The following is a 17,971-nucleotide window of genomic DNA, read 5'->3' as shown; positions in this document are numbered from 1 at the left end:
ATCGGATCCTTTTTCAATCCGACAATTGCCAATGTTTCTTTAATGCTGAGCCTTTCGTGATACGATGTTTTACCCTTACCCATAATAAACGATGGGCAAGGTCAAATGTCTGCGTTTTGGATACTTTTGCAATTAAAAGCGTGTTTATAAGCAGACACGCCTGCTACGCGTGCTCTCATTGGCCAGTAGTTGTGGTTATTCAACAGGTTGGAGAGTTGGAGAGTCCTCCTAAGTTAGGGATCTCGATTTCGTTAACAGGCCCCTTTTTTGGGAATAGGTCGAGCTGTCATCTAATTGAACACAACGCCAGGGCTACTGAGAAATCTGTTTTTATTCAAAAGCAACAAATATACTGTATCACTTATCAATCCTAAAAATGAAATTTCTATGCATTTTGCTCGGCTAAGAAGTTTAGATCAGTTTAAGCTATTCGAAACAAACCTCATTAATTTTTTAAAAATATCAATCTACGTTCTCCTAAGGTTGCGAAGCGGTAGGTTTACCGGGGTGTTAGAAACGTCTGAGACCCTGCAAACTATTTGTAGTAAACCTTCTCTGAACCCTGGCATCCGAAGGGCGTAAATGATAGGATTCACAAGTGAGTTACCCAAGAATAGAACCAGCACAGCCATCGAAATGTGAAAATTCCTTAAAGAAGAAGATAAAAGGAGATAAGCTATATATGTTATCGCTGGTAGAAAGCAAACTAAAGATACAAGTGAAACGAATAGCGAGGTACCCGTTAGTTTCCTTTCTCTTTTGGACCTAGAATGGTATTGGGGATGACGAGTGCATCGTACTTTAATAACAATGAGAATGCAAGATACACAGATAACAGATACAGAAACTACATAAAATAGGAGATATAGATAAACATTAATTTCATCTGAAGGAGCAATCAGGATTTCCTTTAAGAAAATTTGAGCGGCTTCTCTAGCAATAGTCGTCAGCCAAATGACAGTAATCATGACTTTATAAACACATTTCTTAATAAATCGATGCCTGAATGGAAAAAATGTTGCATGTAGCCTTTCTAAAGAAATAAACACAAGATTTAAAAGGGAAGTGAACGAGAATACATGTACAAATGCAAACGATGAACGATGAGACCAAATAGTCTCTCGTCTGTACTTCCATAGAGGAAACAGCCAAGACATACTGAGTTCAATCTGTAGCGGCCCAGAGACTGCGCCCACTAAGAGATCGACTATCGCCAGATGAATGATCAAATATGTACTCCGCCGCTGCAGCTGACGCTTCTTCTTCATAAATACAACGATGGTGATGATATTAAGGATAACAATGACCAGACACTCTGTAATGAGGATCACAAGCCATGGAATGCACTGCCACGCTGAATTGGAAGACCACATTTTCTTTAAGCTTTGTGAGCTTCTATGAAACAGAAAACAAGTTGAACTTGAGCTAAGATGAATTTGAATTAACCTTTTTCAAAATTGATAAAATTTCAAATATTTGTAACGCTTTTTGACCATCCTAGCTTCGTCCGATGACTTAAACTGATCTTCATGTCTCTTAATGCGATATTCACATACCAAAATGTAGTCATTCAGCGTTTTCTTTTTTTCTTTAACGAAGAATGTTTACATTAAAAAAAAAACTATTTCAATGTACACTGAATAAGCAAATGGCTTTGCCACAAGAGATCTCTATTTCTTCAACTCCGCCTCAGTTGCACGAAAATTATAGCCACCAAAAGAGGATTGCAACAAATTTTCGGAAAAAGAGTAAAAGACTGAGTTGAAAGACCCGATCCTCTTCTCGGAGCTGCGTTTAGACATACGGCTAGCTACTGCAGTCAGCCTTCATGAAAATTTCAAAGCCAAAATCAACTGTAGGTATGGGGAAATATAAGTTAATATTTTTATAAGCAAAAGCTTTTTATGTTTTATTTTCCACGCCCGGAAGTTACACTGTTGCCTCTTTATCGTTTCGGATGAATTTCTTCTTTTTTCAACTAAATGAACAGTGAACTAGAAATACTCAGAGATGTCTCTTTCCTCGCGTTACCATTATTAAGATTATTCAACACATATCTATCTATACTGATTCTTTTTTCCTCGTCTCACCGAAAGCAGATTTTGTTATCAAATCCTAAGAATATTTGTAACTTACCTCACAGACAACGAAAGTGCTTCTATCCTGTAACAAATTGAGTTAGAGAGCGGTTTTCAAACAGATAAGAAAGCTGCATGCTGGGGAAGAGTGCAATGCAAAGTAAACTGATTAATTTTAGAACTCTAATTTAGTTTGATTGACTGATAATACGATATTTTTGGTGTAGCTGAAAAAAACCTACAAAAACATCCGCCTGGACGTAGCGATCGTTAGTGTGACGAAAGTCCTGTGTTGTCGTAAGTTTACCCACAACACAGCTGAATTAGTATAAAGAATTAAAAGAAGAACTTCGAACGAATGGAAATAAATAGTTTCTAAATCCTTGAATGGAGGTAGGAAAGGTTTTGTTTTTTTTTTGACGAGAGAAGTTAAATAATTGAGGTGGGGAAGTTGAACAATTTGCCAAAATAAATGTAAATTTCTATTTTTTGAAATGTGGTTGAAAACCGATTCAGTTGTTACTTAACTAGGTTATTACGTAGTTTATTTAACGTAAAGAACCATCTTTGTCAAAAATTAAGCTGCACTCTTATGTTTACAAAGCGTTAATGAATGAGACGTTAAATGGTTGCTGACGTCTTTTTACCTCATGAGGCAAGTAAAGTGAATTTCAGCTATAGTTAATAACAATAGATTTTCACATAAATTTGAATTGCGTGGATGACTGCCTATATAATTATAATTTTTAGGACCTAAATTTCCGTGACAATGGGAAATTATAGTCAAAGATACAAGAAGTAAGGCTAGTCTCTTATTACAAGGTAATTTTGGTTTTTATCAACCGAGTTGTAAAGTAAATTGGCCACCGTAAAGAGTTTCAAAGCTGACGTTTCGAGCGTTAGCCCTTCGTAGGAGCGAAAGGACTAACACTCGAAGCGTCGGCTTTGAAAATCTTTACGGTGGCGAGTTTACATTATCAACTCAGGTGATAAAACCAAAATTACCTCGTTATACCCACCGACCCAGTACCACAATTTCTGTGGAAACTTACACCCTTTATTAATTGGTCTCTTATTATCTCAGTTGGCCATATAGACATCCTACTACATCTACAAAAGGATCACAATTGTTGATATTCTCGTTTTCTTTTAATTTTTATCATGTATTTTATTTTTCGTTTTGTATTTATCTTGCCATTGCGTAACCATTTTGATGCAAAAGGTAAAACTACACTATTTCAATTACTATTATATTTTCGTATACCACCTGTGTTTTTTTTCCTACTCATTCTAAGATTTTGAATGAACACAAAAATGAATGAGACAACATCGTCAAGAACAGGCAGATGCATGTTGCTCTGCTAAGATCTTTTAGTTATCCGTAAATAAATTTTATTAACATTATCTATGCTCTCTCAAGGTTACGAAAGTAGTAGGTTCATTTGGGCGTCAGAAAAGTCTGGGGTCTTGCAAAGTATCTGTAGTAAACCGGCTTTGAATCCTGGTATCCGAAGGGCGTAAATAACAGGATTTACTAAGGATAGTGAAAGTACTTGGTATCCTCTTAAAAAACTGAATTGAAGTCATCAATAGGTAAGAAAAGAGCGAGTAAAAGAAAAGTGATATAAAGTAAACACGTCACCATCAAGACTCAAATTCAGTTTTCCGAATGACTGACAGATAATGGCTAAATGGAGAATGACATTGTGAGTGCAGCTGAACTGGAATAATAGGTAAGCTACGTGTATACTACACCTGTACGTCGTTAATTCAAAGAAAAGTTCCGTGTCTAAGTGAACCAAATTAACCGCCGGCAAAATGACTGAATATTAAATAAATGGCGATAAGTAGTTTCTAGAAACCTTCAATAGAATTTTAAAAGTTTTGGGGATTTACGGGAGAAGTTATATCATTAAAAAGGGAATCCAACTGGCCGAGGAATCATTTCAAAATTGAAATACGACGCATTTTTTTGTTGTAGTTAATTATGATCTAAAAATATAATTTTCCTTTACAAAAACTAATCTAATCGGTTTTCCATATCTAATGTCTTCATTGAACCAGTCATTTTCGTTATTAACAACAAACTTCTCTTGACAGCTTGGTTTATTTAGGGAAGGATCGCAGTTGAATCGCTTTTCTTAACTCAAGTTATTAACTACAGCTTTTGATTTAAGTTTTCAACTAAGTATTCGCAAGATAACAAGAAATTTTAATAAAGGAGATCTTTAGAATGACAGTGAAGACAGTGCATCGTTCACATGTCGTTTTGCAAAGACTGCGCTGTTGCGGAAAGGTGGAAATAATTTATTAAATAAAGACTTTATCTTCTTGCAGCGTGAGTCACAAGTAAAGCAAACAAACTACACGGGATTACAAAAGTATAATCATAACTCAGGCGGTCTAAATTTTTGACCTTGCATCGTTTCACATGTAGTGATGTAAAGATTGCGTTGTTAAAAGGTGGAAATAATTTATTCATATGTAGTTATGTAAAGATTGCGTTGTTGAAAGGTAGAAATCATTTATTAAATAAAGACTTTATCTTCTTGCAGCGTGGGTCACAAGTAAAGCAAACAAAAAACTCAGGATTACAAATGTATAATCATAACTAAGGCGGTCAAATTTTTGACCGTGCATCGTTCCACATGTAGTAATGTAAAGATTGCGTTATTGAGAGATGGCAAAAATTTCTTAGATAATTATAAAGACTCTATCTTCTTACAGGGTGGGTCGTCAGTAAAGCAAACAAACTACACGGTATTACAAGAGTAAAATCATGCATTAGGTAGTCTAATTTTTTGAAAACTAATACAGTTGTCATTTCATTTCTTAAGTTAGAAATTTTTTAATGCCTAAGAAGTATATTGACAGTCTCCGTCTCGCTGTCCGTCACCGCTGGCTCGTTGCTTTATCGGCTCATGTACAAAGGAGCTTAGCAATTCACTGTTTTCTAAACTCGGGTAACTAGGGATTAATGAATTAGGCAGACTTTGAAACTATATATGGCGAACATACATTTTCATCTTATATTTTACATCGAAACTTGACAGTTTACAGAATTAAGCTTTCTTTGATAGCTTTGTTTTTGTTTTACCTCTTTAATGGTGGGCTGTAGGTGAGAATATTTCACCTCGAGTTAGTAACTACATCCTCAGTAATTTTGAACTTAATAAAATATGGATACAGGGGGCAGACAGAAGAGAAAATAATACATGCAGAATTAAAAAATAAAGTTCTGAAAATGAAATCATCTGTTTTTTGTCTTCGTTTTACCATGCCTAGAAAGTTTTGATAATTGTACCAATTTTATTACAGTAATTATCCGAAATGTTTTTCGTTATGCAAATGGTGCCTTAAGCTAAGGTCTCGGGACCTGTCATTTCTCAAAAATATGGGTAATTATTTTTTTAGAGAAGTTAGATGAAGACTTGATGAAGACTTTATTCAAGATTCAAGTTAAGATAAGCGATTCAACTGCGACCCGCCTTTCCCGAATCAACCAAGCGATAAGTTGTTATTGTTAATAACGAAAATGACTAGTTAGTGAAGATATTAGATATGGAAAACCAACTAAATTAGTTTTTTAAAAAAAAATTGATACCATAATAAATTACAACAAAAAAATGTGTCGTATTTCAATTTTGAAATGCTTTCTCGGCCAGCTAAGCTGCCTTCTTCAGTGATATGACTTCGATCTCCTGTAAACATAAAAAGCCTTTAAAAGTCCATTGAAGGTTTCTAGAAACTAATTATCGCCATTTCTTTGATATTCAGGTATTTTGTTGACGGTTAATTTGGATCACTGAGACACGGGACTTTCTTTGAATTAACGATGTACAGGTGTAGTATACACGTAGCTTACGTGTTATTCCAGGTCAGCTGCACTCGCAATGTCATTCTCCATTTAGCCATCATCTGTCAGTCATTCGGAAAACTAAATTCGAGTCTCGATGGTGACATGTTTACGCCGTATCACGTTTCCTTTACTTGCTGTTTTCTTACCTATAGGTGACTTCAATTCACTTTTTAGAGGATACGAAGCATTTTTTCAATCAGTGAGGTAAGTTCGAGAGATTTGATTCCTTTGCAAACTCTAACTTCGGTTAGATGACGGAATCTAATAAATACGATTGGAGAGACATTATGCAAAATCCTGTGTAGGCCTGACGAAAATCAAGAAGTGTTTAAGTTTTATTCGCTTCTTTTCAATACTTATAAAACGGTTAAGGCATTTGGGATCACTTGTGTAGAGTTGTTGCTTATTCAGAATAAACCAAAAGAATGTCATTATGTTGACCAAAGAAGGAATTAGTGAAAAATGAGTCAAAACACAAAGTATAAATAAGGAGAAAAAACATTCTCGGAAAATAAAATAAACAAAGAGTTTTTGCTTTCAAAAGTGTTAGTTATATCTTGTCGCATCTACAGGTTTAACTACCCCGCAATTTTCATTGCGGCCAACAGCGACCGCATTTCTAATAGCAGCTCCGAGAAGAGGATCATGGTTTACTTTTCGGCCTCGCAATGCATTCCATGGCTTGTAGTCCTCATCATTGAATGTCTGGCCATTATCATCCTCAATATCATCACCATTGTTGTATTTGTGAAGAAGAAGCGTCAGTTACAGCGGCGGAGCACATATTTGATCATCCATCTGGCGATAGTCGATCTCTCAGCGGGTGCAGTCTCTGAGCCACTGCAGATTGAAGACAGTATGGCTAAATTTTGCAATTTATGGAAGTACCGGTCGGAGATAAACTGGTTATATCATATAAAATTAGCATTTCGACACTTATTTTCCTTTGCATCGTTAGGAAATCTTGTTGTTATTGCACTAGAAAGGCTACACGCAACATTTTTTCCATTCAGGCATCGTTTTATTGAGAAATGGGTTTACCGAGTAACAATAATTGTCGTTTGGTTAACAAGTACAACTAGAGAGGTCGCTCAAATTGTGTTATCGGAAGAATCTCAGGATGGTAACAAGAAGTTAGCGAATAAGATCCTGTACTTTCCTGTTTACATATTTGCTATTTTTATTATCTGTGTATCTTACTCTCTCATCGCTATCAAAGTACGATGCCGTCGCCATCCTCAATTCCATTTGGCGGCAAAGATAGAGAGAAAACTGACGGGTACCTCGCTTATAGTCTCACTAGCATCTCTGCTGTGTTTTCTGCCAGCTGTAACATATCTAAGTATATTTTATTTTCTCAGGCCGTTAAAGAGTTTTCATTTTCATATGGCTGCACTCTTTACGTTCTTGGCTAACTCATTGATAAATCCTGCAATCTACGCGTCGCGGATGCCAGGATTCAGAGCAGGTTTATTGCAAATATTCTTTGGAGCTCCAAACCTCTTAAAAGCCCCAGTAAATCTACCACTTTGTAAACTCAGGGCCGTAGCTAGCACGAGGCAAGACGAGGCAATTGCCTTGTCTTGATTTTGGCCTTTTTTTTGGGCACCAGTATCACTCAGAAATAAAAAAGTGAACTTCTACATTTGCCCAAGATTGACTTGTCTGAAGAAAAATATGCATGAAAGAGCATTTCTGAGCCTCTAGATTTCAAAATTTTCTGGGGGAAGCATGCCAGGCACGAAACTTGCCTCGTCTTGAATAAAAAAGGGATTACTTTAGTGCGTGTATCTTTGCTTTTTCTGCCGGATCGTAGTTTGTTTTTCCTTGACAGGTTAATTTACATGGACGAACCCAAACTTTTGAAGGCTGTATTTTAAACGTATGGAAATATAGTGAAGCATTTCATGTGTGAAATTTTTTCCGGTTTTATATTCCCTAAATTTCTCTCGAATGGAGGGGGGAGGGGAGGGGGAGGGGAAGGGGAGGGGAAGGGGGGAGGGGGGAGTGGGAGGATAAAGGGGTTGTTTATTTCTGATGTAAACCGGAAATGCAGAACTTTAGATTACTCTCCCACCCCTCCCAATTTAATTTAATCACTTTCACCAGAGTGTGGTGAGGGTCGCACAACAGAGCGAGGCTCCAAATTAAGTGCGCCCAATATCCCACCCATCCCACCCTAGGGGAGGACATCCATCACACAGTAATCTCGTATGTGGGAAATTAATGTCTCCTACCCCCAACCCTACAGGAGACGGGACCTCCATTTATTCGTCCCTATCCGAGAAGACTAGAATATCTAACAATTTCTTGATGTTATAGAAAGGTAGCGGATTCTTCTCAATTATTTTAAGGCCTTGAGTGTTGGTCCGGCCGGGGCTCGAACCCTCGACCTCCCGCACAACAGTCCAGCGCTGTATCCATTGAGCTAACCGGGAGGCATGATCATTTACAACGCATGATCATTTACCCTGGCTCTTGATGAATTTGTGGAAACTCGGGAAAAAGTCCTCTATTGCTTTTGTAAGGTATATTTCTCAAATATACACAAGTTTTTAAAATGTAACAACTGTGTTTAGACTGTAAACATATATCCTCATCCGAACCCTTCTATTGATCTCGCGCGTTAAGTCTTTAAAACTGTCTAATTCTTATTCCTGTTTACCAGTGAATCCGAAACGTAGACATTATAAACCCATGATTAAAGGGAGTAAGTTTCAAAAGAAACTATGGTGCTGTGTCGATGGGAGTAACAAGGTAATTTTGGTTTCATCAACTCAGTTGATAATGTAAATTGGCCACCGTGAAGAGTTTCAAAGCTGACATTTCGAGCTTCAGCCCTTAGTCACCATTAACTCAACTTACATTATCAACTCAGTTGATAAAACCACTGAAAATTATATTAAAAACTAGGCCTATGGATGGAATGTTTTGTTTAGCAATACTTGAGAAATGTAAACAAGATTTTAATTTCGGCAAGATAATTTGCCTTTTTTCAAAACAACATTAATGTTCTTTACAATAAATTAGCTGATTTATCACACTGAACATGGTTAATAGAGCGAACTATGAAACTCGTAAACTTATGGCTTTGCTATATATTCCTTATTTGAATAAATCAGCCTTTTTGAAACTAAAGGCTCCCAATTTGTACGTGGTTACCATGGTTAAATTTTCAGCCTCGTAAAATGACTTTTCCCGGCTTGTTTTCTGCCAAACGCCATATCTCGCTACGTTCGAGTGGTCGAGGAAATCTTTTAATGTCAAAAGATGAAAAACGATCGTAATCTGTGAACTTTAAAAACATCGATTTATTGCGGTAGTTAGTTGTCAGTATTAAAACAATATATATGATAAGGGGTCGTCCGCCCATGCCGAACAACTCGAATAGCATTGGCATGAAACTGCTTTAAAAATAGCCGTGATACAAAAACCGCCATCAATATCATGGTGTCTCTTTACTACCAATTATTCACCAGCTTGGAACTTAACACTGAAGTTCAGTGTATTGGTATTTTTGTTCACAGTTTCACTAATTGCCTGTATTGTTGTTCCTTTCAATGTTCTTGATCCTTAATGTAACGTGTGGAGGCGTAAGGGACCTAATGGCCTTTGTGTCTTCGAGTGGGATATCAAACCGGGAGCATCAATATGAATTTAGACCTACGAGGCTTAATAACTTTCAATATCGAAACAATTTGAGAACTTACTCGACAATCCTAAAAAATACTCGTCTTCGGTTCAATACAAAGCTGGGTATTTTTTTTATACATAAATATATCTCGAGCATGACAAGTGCTGATTACTAAATGAAGATCTGATATAGCATTGGAAGAAGAAAAGGACATTTCGAAGCTAAAACACTCATCAGGATTTACGTTTTTTATTCTTGACCAACAGTATGCACTAACTAAAAAAATATAATTACAAACTTCTAACGAGTGTATAACTGAGGATATATCCTTACGATGAGAATATCTAGGCGAATATCACATGGCTGCGCACTGATATCTGAAATCTCTTCATTTTACCGCGTACAATCTTTGAGAAATGGTTTGTGAGAGTTGAGCGCTTCATCAAACTTTCCTGATTGAACGATACAGTCTTTCGTTACTAGTCTTCCTCGGAATGTCTGGATATTGAGCGGAAGATACTAAGTTGTCTTTTTGGATCTGAGGGGTTAAGGAGATGAATTGTTTACTCATACACCGTTGTGGAAGACGACTTTTCCCAGGTAAATATGGGCACAACTAAGTCGATGTTCGTTCCATAATTTTTCTTACTGTTCATATCAGGGCTAGCAAAAACCTCTGTCAAATCTAATTCTAAGCGAATGCATCAAAGGGGTTCGCCACTATAAGAAATTTCTTTCGTTCTTGTCTTCCGGCAGTACATGTTTTGAACTGGATATTTGTTTCGTTTCACACTGCTTGTGGTTCAGCCCACGGCAATGGATTTATTTCGGTGAAGCGAATGAATTTCGATGAAAACTTGCATTCTTTAAAACTTCAGACTGACAGTAAACAAACCAACAAGTTGTATTGAATGTTTCACTTCGTAGCACAAATGAAAGTGCTACAGATGCCATATCGCTAAGTTGTTTATTCGATTCATTGTTATGGATACTAGCGATGAATTTAGAATCGAGCTAAAAACAGCTGATAACTAATCCACAACGATGTTTGGGCATTTTACTTTTACTGATGAAACTGAAATAGTTTCCGCAATCTTTATTTTGCATCACTGACAGTTTTTCATTGTTAACCAAATATTTCATCACGGGATCGATATGTGAGGTTAGCGCTCGTTCAAACGTTTAATTAATGCTTTTTAATGACATTTCCAAACCGTTGCAATACGTTAACCGAGACAATATGATTACAAATCTCTTCTAAAAAAAAAAACCCTTCTCCCACCTCGCGAGGGGGGAACCTTTGGAAACCCCGATCAGGATGCAAATTTGAATAAGTTTCATTTAGTCAGTTTGTTCAAGAGAATATTATTCGTGTGAGACTGCGTTCAACACTGTTAAACGAAAGAAAGAAGGTGTTTAAAAGTGAAGAAACCAAACTCCATGACAAGTGGCATAGAGTTTGGAAAGTGCCATGCCTTCAATTTAAATTGCGAACTGCAAAAGATTTGAAGCCATTCTTTGTCCAGAGGGCAATTTTTGTTATTACTAAATTAGGAAGTACACATTTCACGCCCCGCTACCCCTACTTTGGCAAGTTTCCTTTTATCGGAATTGGTAGGGTGGACGGTTGACTTGTCGGCAAATTAGAACTAGACAGTTCTGAGATCTGACCGATCTGCCTGTGGTCTAACTGGTCCTGCCTTTTCTGAGAAGAGACAGTGGTCACGCTCCAGCAAGGACTGCCGTAGGAAACGCATGAATTTTGTATCTCTGTTGTTGCAGATGAGTGTCGTAACGATATTCTTTCTGGCAGACCTTTGCTCGTGAAAACACGCGCGCAAGAGATCCATCGCTCGCGCGAGAGATCCATCGCTCGCGCGCGCGCATCATGTGGAGAAGATTTTCAGTTTCTATGTGGACTGTAGTAACCAGTTCACTCTGTTGAGCCAGACTTCGTTAGATGGAAAGTTCCCTCTAATTACTGAGTACAGCTTTTTTATTGACGAGATACGCGTCGCTTAAAACACGCGTAGCCGTCTTTAATGTCCGTGCTTTTGATAGGAGAGTTTCTTTGCAAACAGGTGACGGAGTAGTCTTTGAAAGCTACCTAAACATTAATTCGACCTGAAAGGTAAATATTTTGTGCGTGATTAAAAGCCTATTTCTATTTTCTATCCTGTGGATATTTCAGGGAATTAATTAGCTTTCACTTCTCCCGTTCGTTGCCAAAAATAAAGTGACACCTTTCAGAGCTTCTCAAAAATTAAACGATCACGATTATTAGATGCACGATGGACTCCCGCGGCTCTCCACAACCCTGAAAGCATCCATCTGTTCAATAGGATCATTATCACGTTTTGTCTGTTTTTTTTTTTTTTTTTTTTAATTTTTTTCGTATTTGATCCTGTTTGCCACTTGTTCGAGCTTGAGTTTAAATAAATGACTGACTTGGCACGCTGAAAGACAGGAAAGCGGAAAATTACGGAGCGGTTTGTCAAACTATAATATTGACAATACGATTGCTATTAATTACTTCATTTTTTGTCATTTATTTTTATTTGATTTTGTTAACCATATCGTATCACACTTGTCTGAGCTAGAATTTCACTTTCTGAGTGACCTTACAAACTGAAAGCGAAAAATTACGGAGCAGTGGGTGGAAAAGGTTAGAACAGGTTTTATGAGTTCAGTTATTTCATATACCATATGATAAAAGAAAATTTTAGAGGCTTTTGTTGAAGTTCACCATCCTTGGAGCGAGCTTCTACGTCCTAAATTTTTGGTAGGATTTTAGAGTACGAAAGTGCTCACGTGTCGTATTTCGAAAGTTCTCTATTAAATATCTGAAACTTCTGAAAGATTAGAAGAGATTAACCTTCCGTCGGATTTGAGATTGGATTTTTCCCAATCAATGGATAGCAACCTGTCATTTGTGTAATGAAAAGAGGTATGCCCGAAAAGTGCCTCGCCCTCCCAACGGGTTCTCACTACCTCTTTTTAGAGGTATACGACTCCTAAAATACCTAATTTTCATCGAAGTCAAAATGGTAGGGCTAAAGCTACCAAATTTTGTGGTGAAGTATTAAAGTATAGCATGAATAAACAACAGCTGTGGAGTTTTCGTCGAAAGCCGAAGGTTGATTGATTTCGTTCGTGCGAATCGTGTGCCTCGCTTCCACGCTAGCGTGACGCTGGTTCCAATATATTCATAACAAAACAGCTGAGTTCCGATCACCTCGCGGATCAAAGAAATAGTTCGCTTTTTGTCGCTCGCTAAGTCGTTATTAAACTCGCGACAAAAATGCCAGCTTCCGATTCTCTAGAGGCCCTTTCCATGAGGCAAGAAGCCAAGAGGTTTGAGTCAGTAAGCCCAAATATTCAATCTTTATACGACCTTTTGGAGAGAATCGATAACGTCCCTCTAAAACGCAAGATTCGAGAGCTCGTGAATCGCATAGAGGGTAAGTAGACAACTTGGAGTTTTTATGCCCCTAAAATACGTTGAATGTTAAAATTTGTACCATCGCTGAATTGTGATGTAAAAATAAAAGTTGTTTTATTTCTTTTAATTTCTATAAGGGAAGAAATTGTCAACTTCTATCCGACAGAGCCTGTCTGTTCTTAAAATTGCAGTCAGCGAAGAGACGAAAGCGTAAACGTTTTTGTATGTCTGGAAAGATAAACATAAAACCGACCTACTTGACTGTGCAATTTTTGTGACAGATAGCGAATTGTAAACATCATAGACGCCGTAAAATTCTGAACATTTTTGTGATGTGTTGTACTGGCTTCTAAATTATATTTTTCTGACAAACATTTGCTACTTTTGTCCTAAGTCGCGCACGTTTTCAAATCGTGCAAGTACAGTAGCGGGTATTGTTTGGGAAATTCGGAATAGGCTTGAATCCTGCTGTTCAGATTTAAAAGCTACCACGAGAAAAGTTAAGCTTCTATCTTTTGGCAAACATATTATTTTTTATTTGGTAAAGCCACAATCGAGGAATGGTCGGTTAAATTGGATTTAAAAATTAAATTTCAAGCGCCAAAACGTTGATTTGTGATACACGCCGTGACAGAGTATTATTGAAAGCACCGTGCGCAAACATTTTCTGGCGTAATTTATATTTTTCAACGCTAAATATTGCTGTTGGTATTTGCATCCGAACTCGTGATTTCACAACATTGAAATCAGAAGACAAAGACGTTTTCGAATTAGGCAGACTGGTTTGTATAAAATACTGTTCGTGGATAACTCATGCTATTTGGACTTTGCTTTGAACGCACATAAGAGCAATGTTGACTGCATTTTGAAATATAATCTGTGAACTGTTTACTTATTTAGTGGAAGAAGAAAGTGAAGGCAATTTTCAATTTTTTCTTAAAGACTTTCGTAAAATTATGGTCATTGTTAGTTTCATATGCCCTATTATCTGATGTCAATTTCACTGGTGACAGAACACATGAAAATTCTTGGAATGAGTGTATTTCGATCCATGTGCTACACATTCACTAATTAAATGCGATCGTATCTTATTTGCATGTTGTTGTGGTGTAAATCTAAATTAAATAGACTTCCTGCCTCTCGAGAAATACAATGAATATAAACAACGATCTGTTTTTATTCTTAAGACTGTATGTGCTAAAATTGGAGTTACATTAGAAGAACACAGCCTTTTTTACATCGATTCGAGTGTACATGAGTAATTCTCTTAATTCTTCAAAACCGTAAATGCGGTTGTGGTTAATGGGATACTTGACTTTTATATTCAAATATCTTTCCCCTACGAGTTTGAAATTATTTGCGTTTTACCTTGAAGATACCAATATATTCTAATGATGTCAACATATCTGTGTTCCAAGATAATTTGTTTTGAGAAACTTACACTCATCCTTAAGTACTGTGACATTTGCTATTTCAAGATGCTATCAAAATGTGTCTGTAATGGATACTTGATTTACACCCCACAGTTATAGTAAGTAACAACTAATTCAGTCACAGACTTGAAAAAGTATAATTTCATTTTCCAAATTGAGGAAAACATTGCACCAAGAAAATATTTATCATGTAACTGTAGAAGTGTATTAACCTTTTGTTAGCTGAGAATAATTTCAAAAATAATTTTTTTTTTGAGGAATGCAATATTGTTAAAGAAATATTATATTAGACACTTTTGTTGGTATCCATACATGGATATCAATATAGCTATGAATTCTCTGTCTTTCCCAAACCTTTGTCATAACTGTGGGGTAACTGTCTGCCAAAATTCAGACTTTTACTCACAGGCCCTTTTGTTATACAGTGTTAAAATTTTGTGACTCAGGAAAAATATGTTTTGTCATAAGTACATAACTGGCCTCTTGTTAGTTCAAAACACTACTCCTGGTTAAAAAATGACTTGTGGATTGCCAAAAACTATTTGCAGGCTTGCTAAGCTTTTCTACAACAGATTTAGTTAGAGGAATTCAAAGTAATGAGGGAACAATCTCTCCTCTTCATCAAATATTTATTAGAATCCTCTTATATCCTCCAAAATATGTACTAATTAGCCGAAATGATCCTCACTTTTAATTCTAACATACTGATCCTCTGAGGAGAGCAAAGAGACAAAGTAAATAAACCCAAGATTATGTGATGATTTGATTCTTGTAGGTAAACTGTAATAGTAATTATAGTAGTATAGTTTATATCTGACCACTTGCAGCCTGAAGCTGAATTATGGATGGAGTTTTTAAGGTTGAGAACAGATTTCAGCATATCAGGTGCCTCTGGCAGCAGCTTCAGTCTATCAATCTCACCTTCCCACCCATCCCATACCCACCCATCCCACCCCAGGGAAGGACATCCATCACACAGTAATCTCATGTGTGGGAAATTAACGTCTCCTACCCCTAACCCTGCAGGAGACAGGACCTCCATTTATTAGTCTCTATCCGAGAAGACTGGAATATCTAACCATTTTTGAAGTTATAGAAAGGAAGCAAATTCTTCTCAATTATTTTAAGACCTTGAGTGTTGGTCTGGCCGGGGCTCGAACCCTCTACCTCCCACACAACAGTCCAGCGCGCTATCCATTGGGCTAACTGGGCGGCGGTAGTCAAGTCAGTTGTAATGAATGATTAAAAACCTCCCTACTCCCCTACCGAAAAACTGAATAAAGGTCTCACGGAAAAAGGAAATAACTCAGACTTACATGAGGCTTAAACTAATGCCACCAAAGCAATACAGATGGTTTTGAGCACTTGTATAAACTAAACTGTGTAGCCAGATATTATTTGCAGCATCTAATGCTAGTCTAAGACTAGGTATGATTGCTGATTGTCACTTTTTTTCTTGTTTAGAATCATTCCTTAACAGTCCTGAGTTTACAACACCCAGAGTGGACAGTAGCTGTGAACTAAGACTGGTGAGCCCAGGATAATAAACTCTTTCTTTTGATAATCTGCTGTACAAATGTGGGGGAGATTACATATTGCGGGTAGACAGTGAAAATCTTTATCTCATTTGTGTTTTGGCCAGCTGTTCTTTTGGGAGATTTATGTCATTCTTATATAAAAGTTGGGGAAATAACTTGAACTATGTGGTGCAAGTCAAATATGCTAGCCATCCCTGCTTCTACTATTCAGATTTCTAGAATTTCCTAAAGACTTGCAAAATGCTTTTAAAAGATTACTTGTGAGTTCAGAAAGAGAGAAATGCTCCTTTTTATACAAGATTCTTGACTTAATCGCTTTTTTTTATTCTCTTTACCTAGTGTATCATTTTTATGGTACTCTTTGGATCTTTAAAATATGTTTTTCATGCAAGATCATTTGTAAGGGAAGGAACTCTCATTTGTTTGGCTTGTTAAGAGCATTCAGATGCAGAAAACTTACCCTGATGCATTTTACACTTTACATTTGTGGCTTAGGAAGTAGGAAATCTGTGTTTAATATGCCAGACAATTGCTAAGATGATTTGTCAAACCTGTGATCCTGGCATGCCTTATGACTTTATAACCTTCTGAGTATCACACAGTCATTATTTCACTTTGATAAGTATTTGACAACACTTAATATATATCCTTCACAGGGCATTGTTGGCAGCTCTGTTTCAGGGAAGTCTGACTTATTACACAGATATCTGACTGGTGAATATGCCAAGGTAGATTCCTTTACGGGACGTCACAAAAAGGAAGTGTGTTACGAAGGACAGAGCCACCTTTTGTTGATAAGAAATGAGACTGGACCTCCAGATGTGCAGGTAATAAATATGTCAAAGGGGAGCAGTTTGTGATTCAATGTTGCTTGAATGTGCTTTGTGAAAAGTGAAAAGAATGATATTTCCAGACTGCCAGTTAAATCGCACAGGGATCAACGAATGCTTTTCATTCCACTAATGTATTCTTGTTTTTCTCCTTGCCATGTTCCCACCAATAACATAGCTCCATTCTCTGCCTTTAAAAGCACACACAACCCACAATTCCTCTATTTGCTCTGACGAAGGGCTAACGCTCGAAACGTCAGCTTTTGTAATCGTTACAGTGGCCAATTTACCACTTCAACTTTGTTGATATATCCAAGTTATTTCGTTACTCCCACTGACGCAGCCCCAAACAGTTTCTTTCAAAACTATCAGCCTTTATCCTTAGCAAGAATGAGTTTTGCTAAGAAAATGTTTGATGTTGTCTTGGTTTGCGCAGGGTGTGAAAAAACCTGGATGCTTAATACATTTCTTCAATGTAATTATTGAGGCCTGATTTGAATATGGGTCATGAAAAGTCTTGGGAAATGAGTGTGCTGTCAAATTATCTTTTGAGAAAAACAGAGAAAAAAAAAGGCTTGATATATCTAATTGCACATCATTTTGGAAACCATTTCCCAATCATAGTAGTACATATGAAAAATCAAAAAGGATCTTGTCCCATGGTGAAAGGAAACAAGTGTAAGGGAAATAATTTCCCTTACAACCACAACTACTTCTTTTCACTTGCCTGCATGTTAGCTTGTCCTCATCAACTGGGAGCTTAGAGCAGGCTAAAGAGATCTGGAAAGGGTCATGATTTGGGAAGTTGTGGAATGTTATGATGTCAAAGAGGGGCTGTCTCTCCCACCATTCCCATACCATTTTCAAAATGTTTTGTTTTTCTTCTCTTTTACAGTTTACTCAATGGGTGGAAGCAGTCATTTTTGTTTTCAGCTTGGATGATGAGTTGAGCTTCAGTGTTTTATCAGGGTATTATGCCAAAATGACTCAGTACAGAAAATACATCTCTGATGTCCCTGTGGTTTTGGTTGCTCTAACTGGTGAGAATATTTAGCAAATAAAGTGTTGTCTTATTGCCTCTGGGAACAAGCCAAAATGGCTTTGAGTTAGGAAACTTATATAAAATCATTCATTCTAAAATTACAGCCGTAGTACAC

At 37.0% G+C, this 17,971-nt stretch overlaps 3 protein-coding genes across 5 annotated transcripts in view; 2 read left to right on the top strand and 1 right to left on the bottom strand.

Moving 5' to 3' along the window:
• Positions 1–313: 313 nt before the first annotated feature.
• Positions 314–2,352, bottom strand: LOC111323552 (uncharacterized). Of its 2 annotated transcripts, none has more exons than XM_088742075.1 (2): positions 2,137–2,352; positions 314–1,395 (listed from the first exon to the last, which is right to left on the bottom strand). In XM_088742075.1, exon 2 carries the CDS (start codon positions 1,371–1,373, stop codon positions 468–470), a length of 906 nt encoding a protein of 301 aa, XP_088598201.1. In that variant the 5' UTR covers positions 1,374–1,395; positions 2,137–2,352; the 3' UTR covers positions 314–467. The 2 variants fall into 2 exon arrangements, with proteins under 2 accessions (XP_088598201.1, XP_022782668.2); XM_022926933.2 differs by having other exon boundaries at positions 314–1,392.
• A 3,362-nt stretch (positions 2,353–5,714) lies between these two features.
• On the top strand, positions 5,715–7,854 carry LOC111323553 (uncharacterized). The gene is made up of 2 exons (XM_088741302.1): positions 5,715–6,141; positions 6,510–7,854. The coding sequence occupies exons 1-2, from the start codon at positions 6,032–6,034 to the stop codon at positions 7,522–7,524; spliced, it is 1,125 nt and encodes a 374-aa protein (XP_088597428.1). The 5' UTR covers positions 5,715–6,031; the 3' UTR covers positions 7,525–7,854.
• Positions 7,855–10,056: 2,202 nt separating this feature from the next.
• The window catches only part of LOC111323537 (arf-GAP with GTPase, ANK repeat and PH domain-containing protein 1), a 25,859-nt gene continuing 17,944 nt past the window's right edge, over positions 10,057–17,971 (top strand). The window contains exons 1-4 of one of the 2 annotated variants that reach the window (XM_022926917.2): positions 10,057–10,171; positions 15,911–15,975; positions 16,641–16,811; positions 17,710–17,854. In XM_022926917.2, the coding sequence (XP_022782652.1) occupies positions 10,126–10,171; positions 15,911–15,975; positions 16,641–16,811; positions 17,710–17,854 (427 nt within the window). In that variant the 5' untranslated portion in view covers positions 10,057–10,125. Of the gene's footprint in view, positions 10,172–12,783; positions 13,033–15,910; positions 15,976–16,640; positions 16,812–17,709; positions 17,855–17,971 lie in introns of those variants that run through there. The other variant, XM_022926916.2, reaches the window with a different exon arrangement.

Source organism: Stylophora pistillata, chromosome 12 (genome assembly GCF_964205215.1).
Source record: "Stylophora pistillata chromosome 12, jaStyPist1.2, whole genome shotgun sequence".
NCBI lineage: Eukaryota > Metazoa > Cnidaria > Anthozoa > Scleractinia > Pocilloporidae > Stylophora > Stylophora pistillata.
The sequence above is the reverse complement of the archived record's forward strand: the minus strand, read 5'-3'. Positions and strand labels throughout refer to the sequence as shown.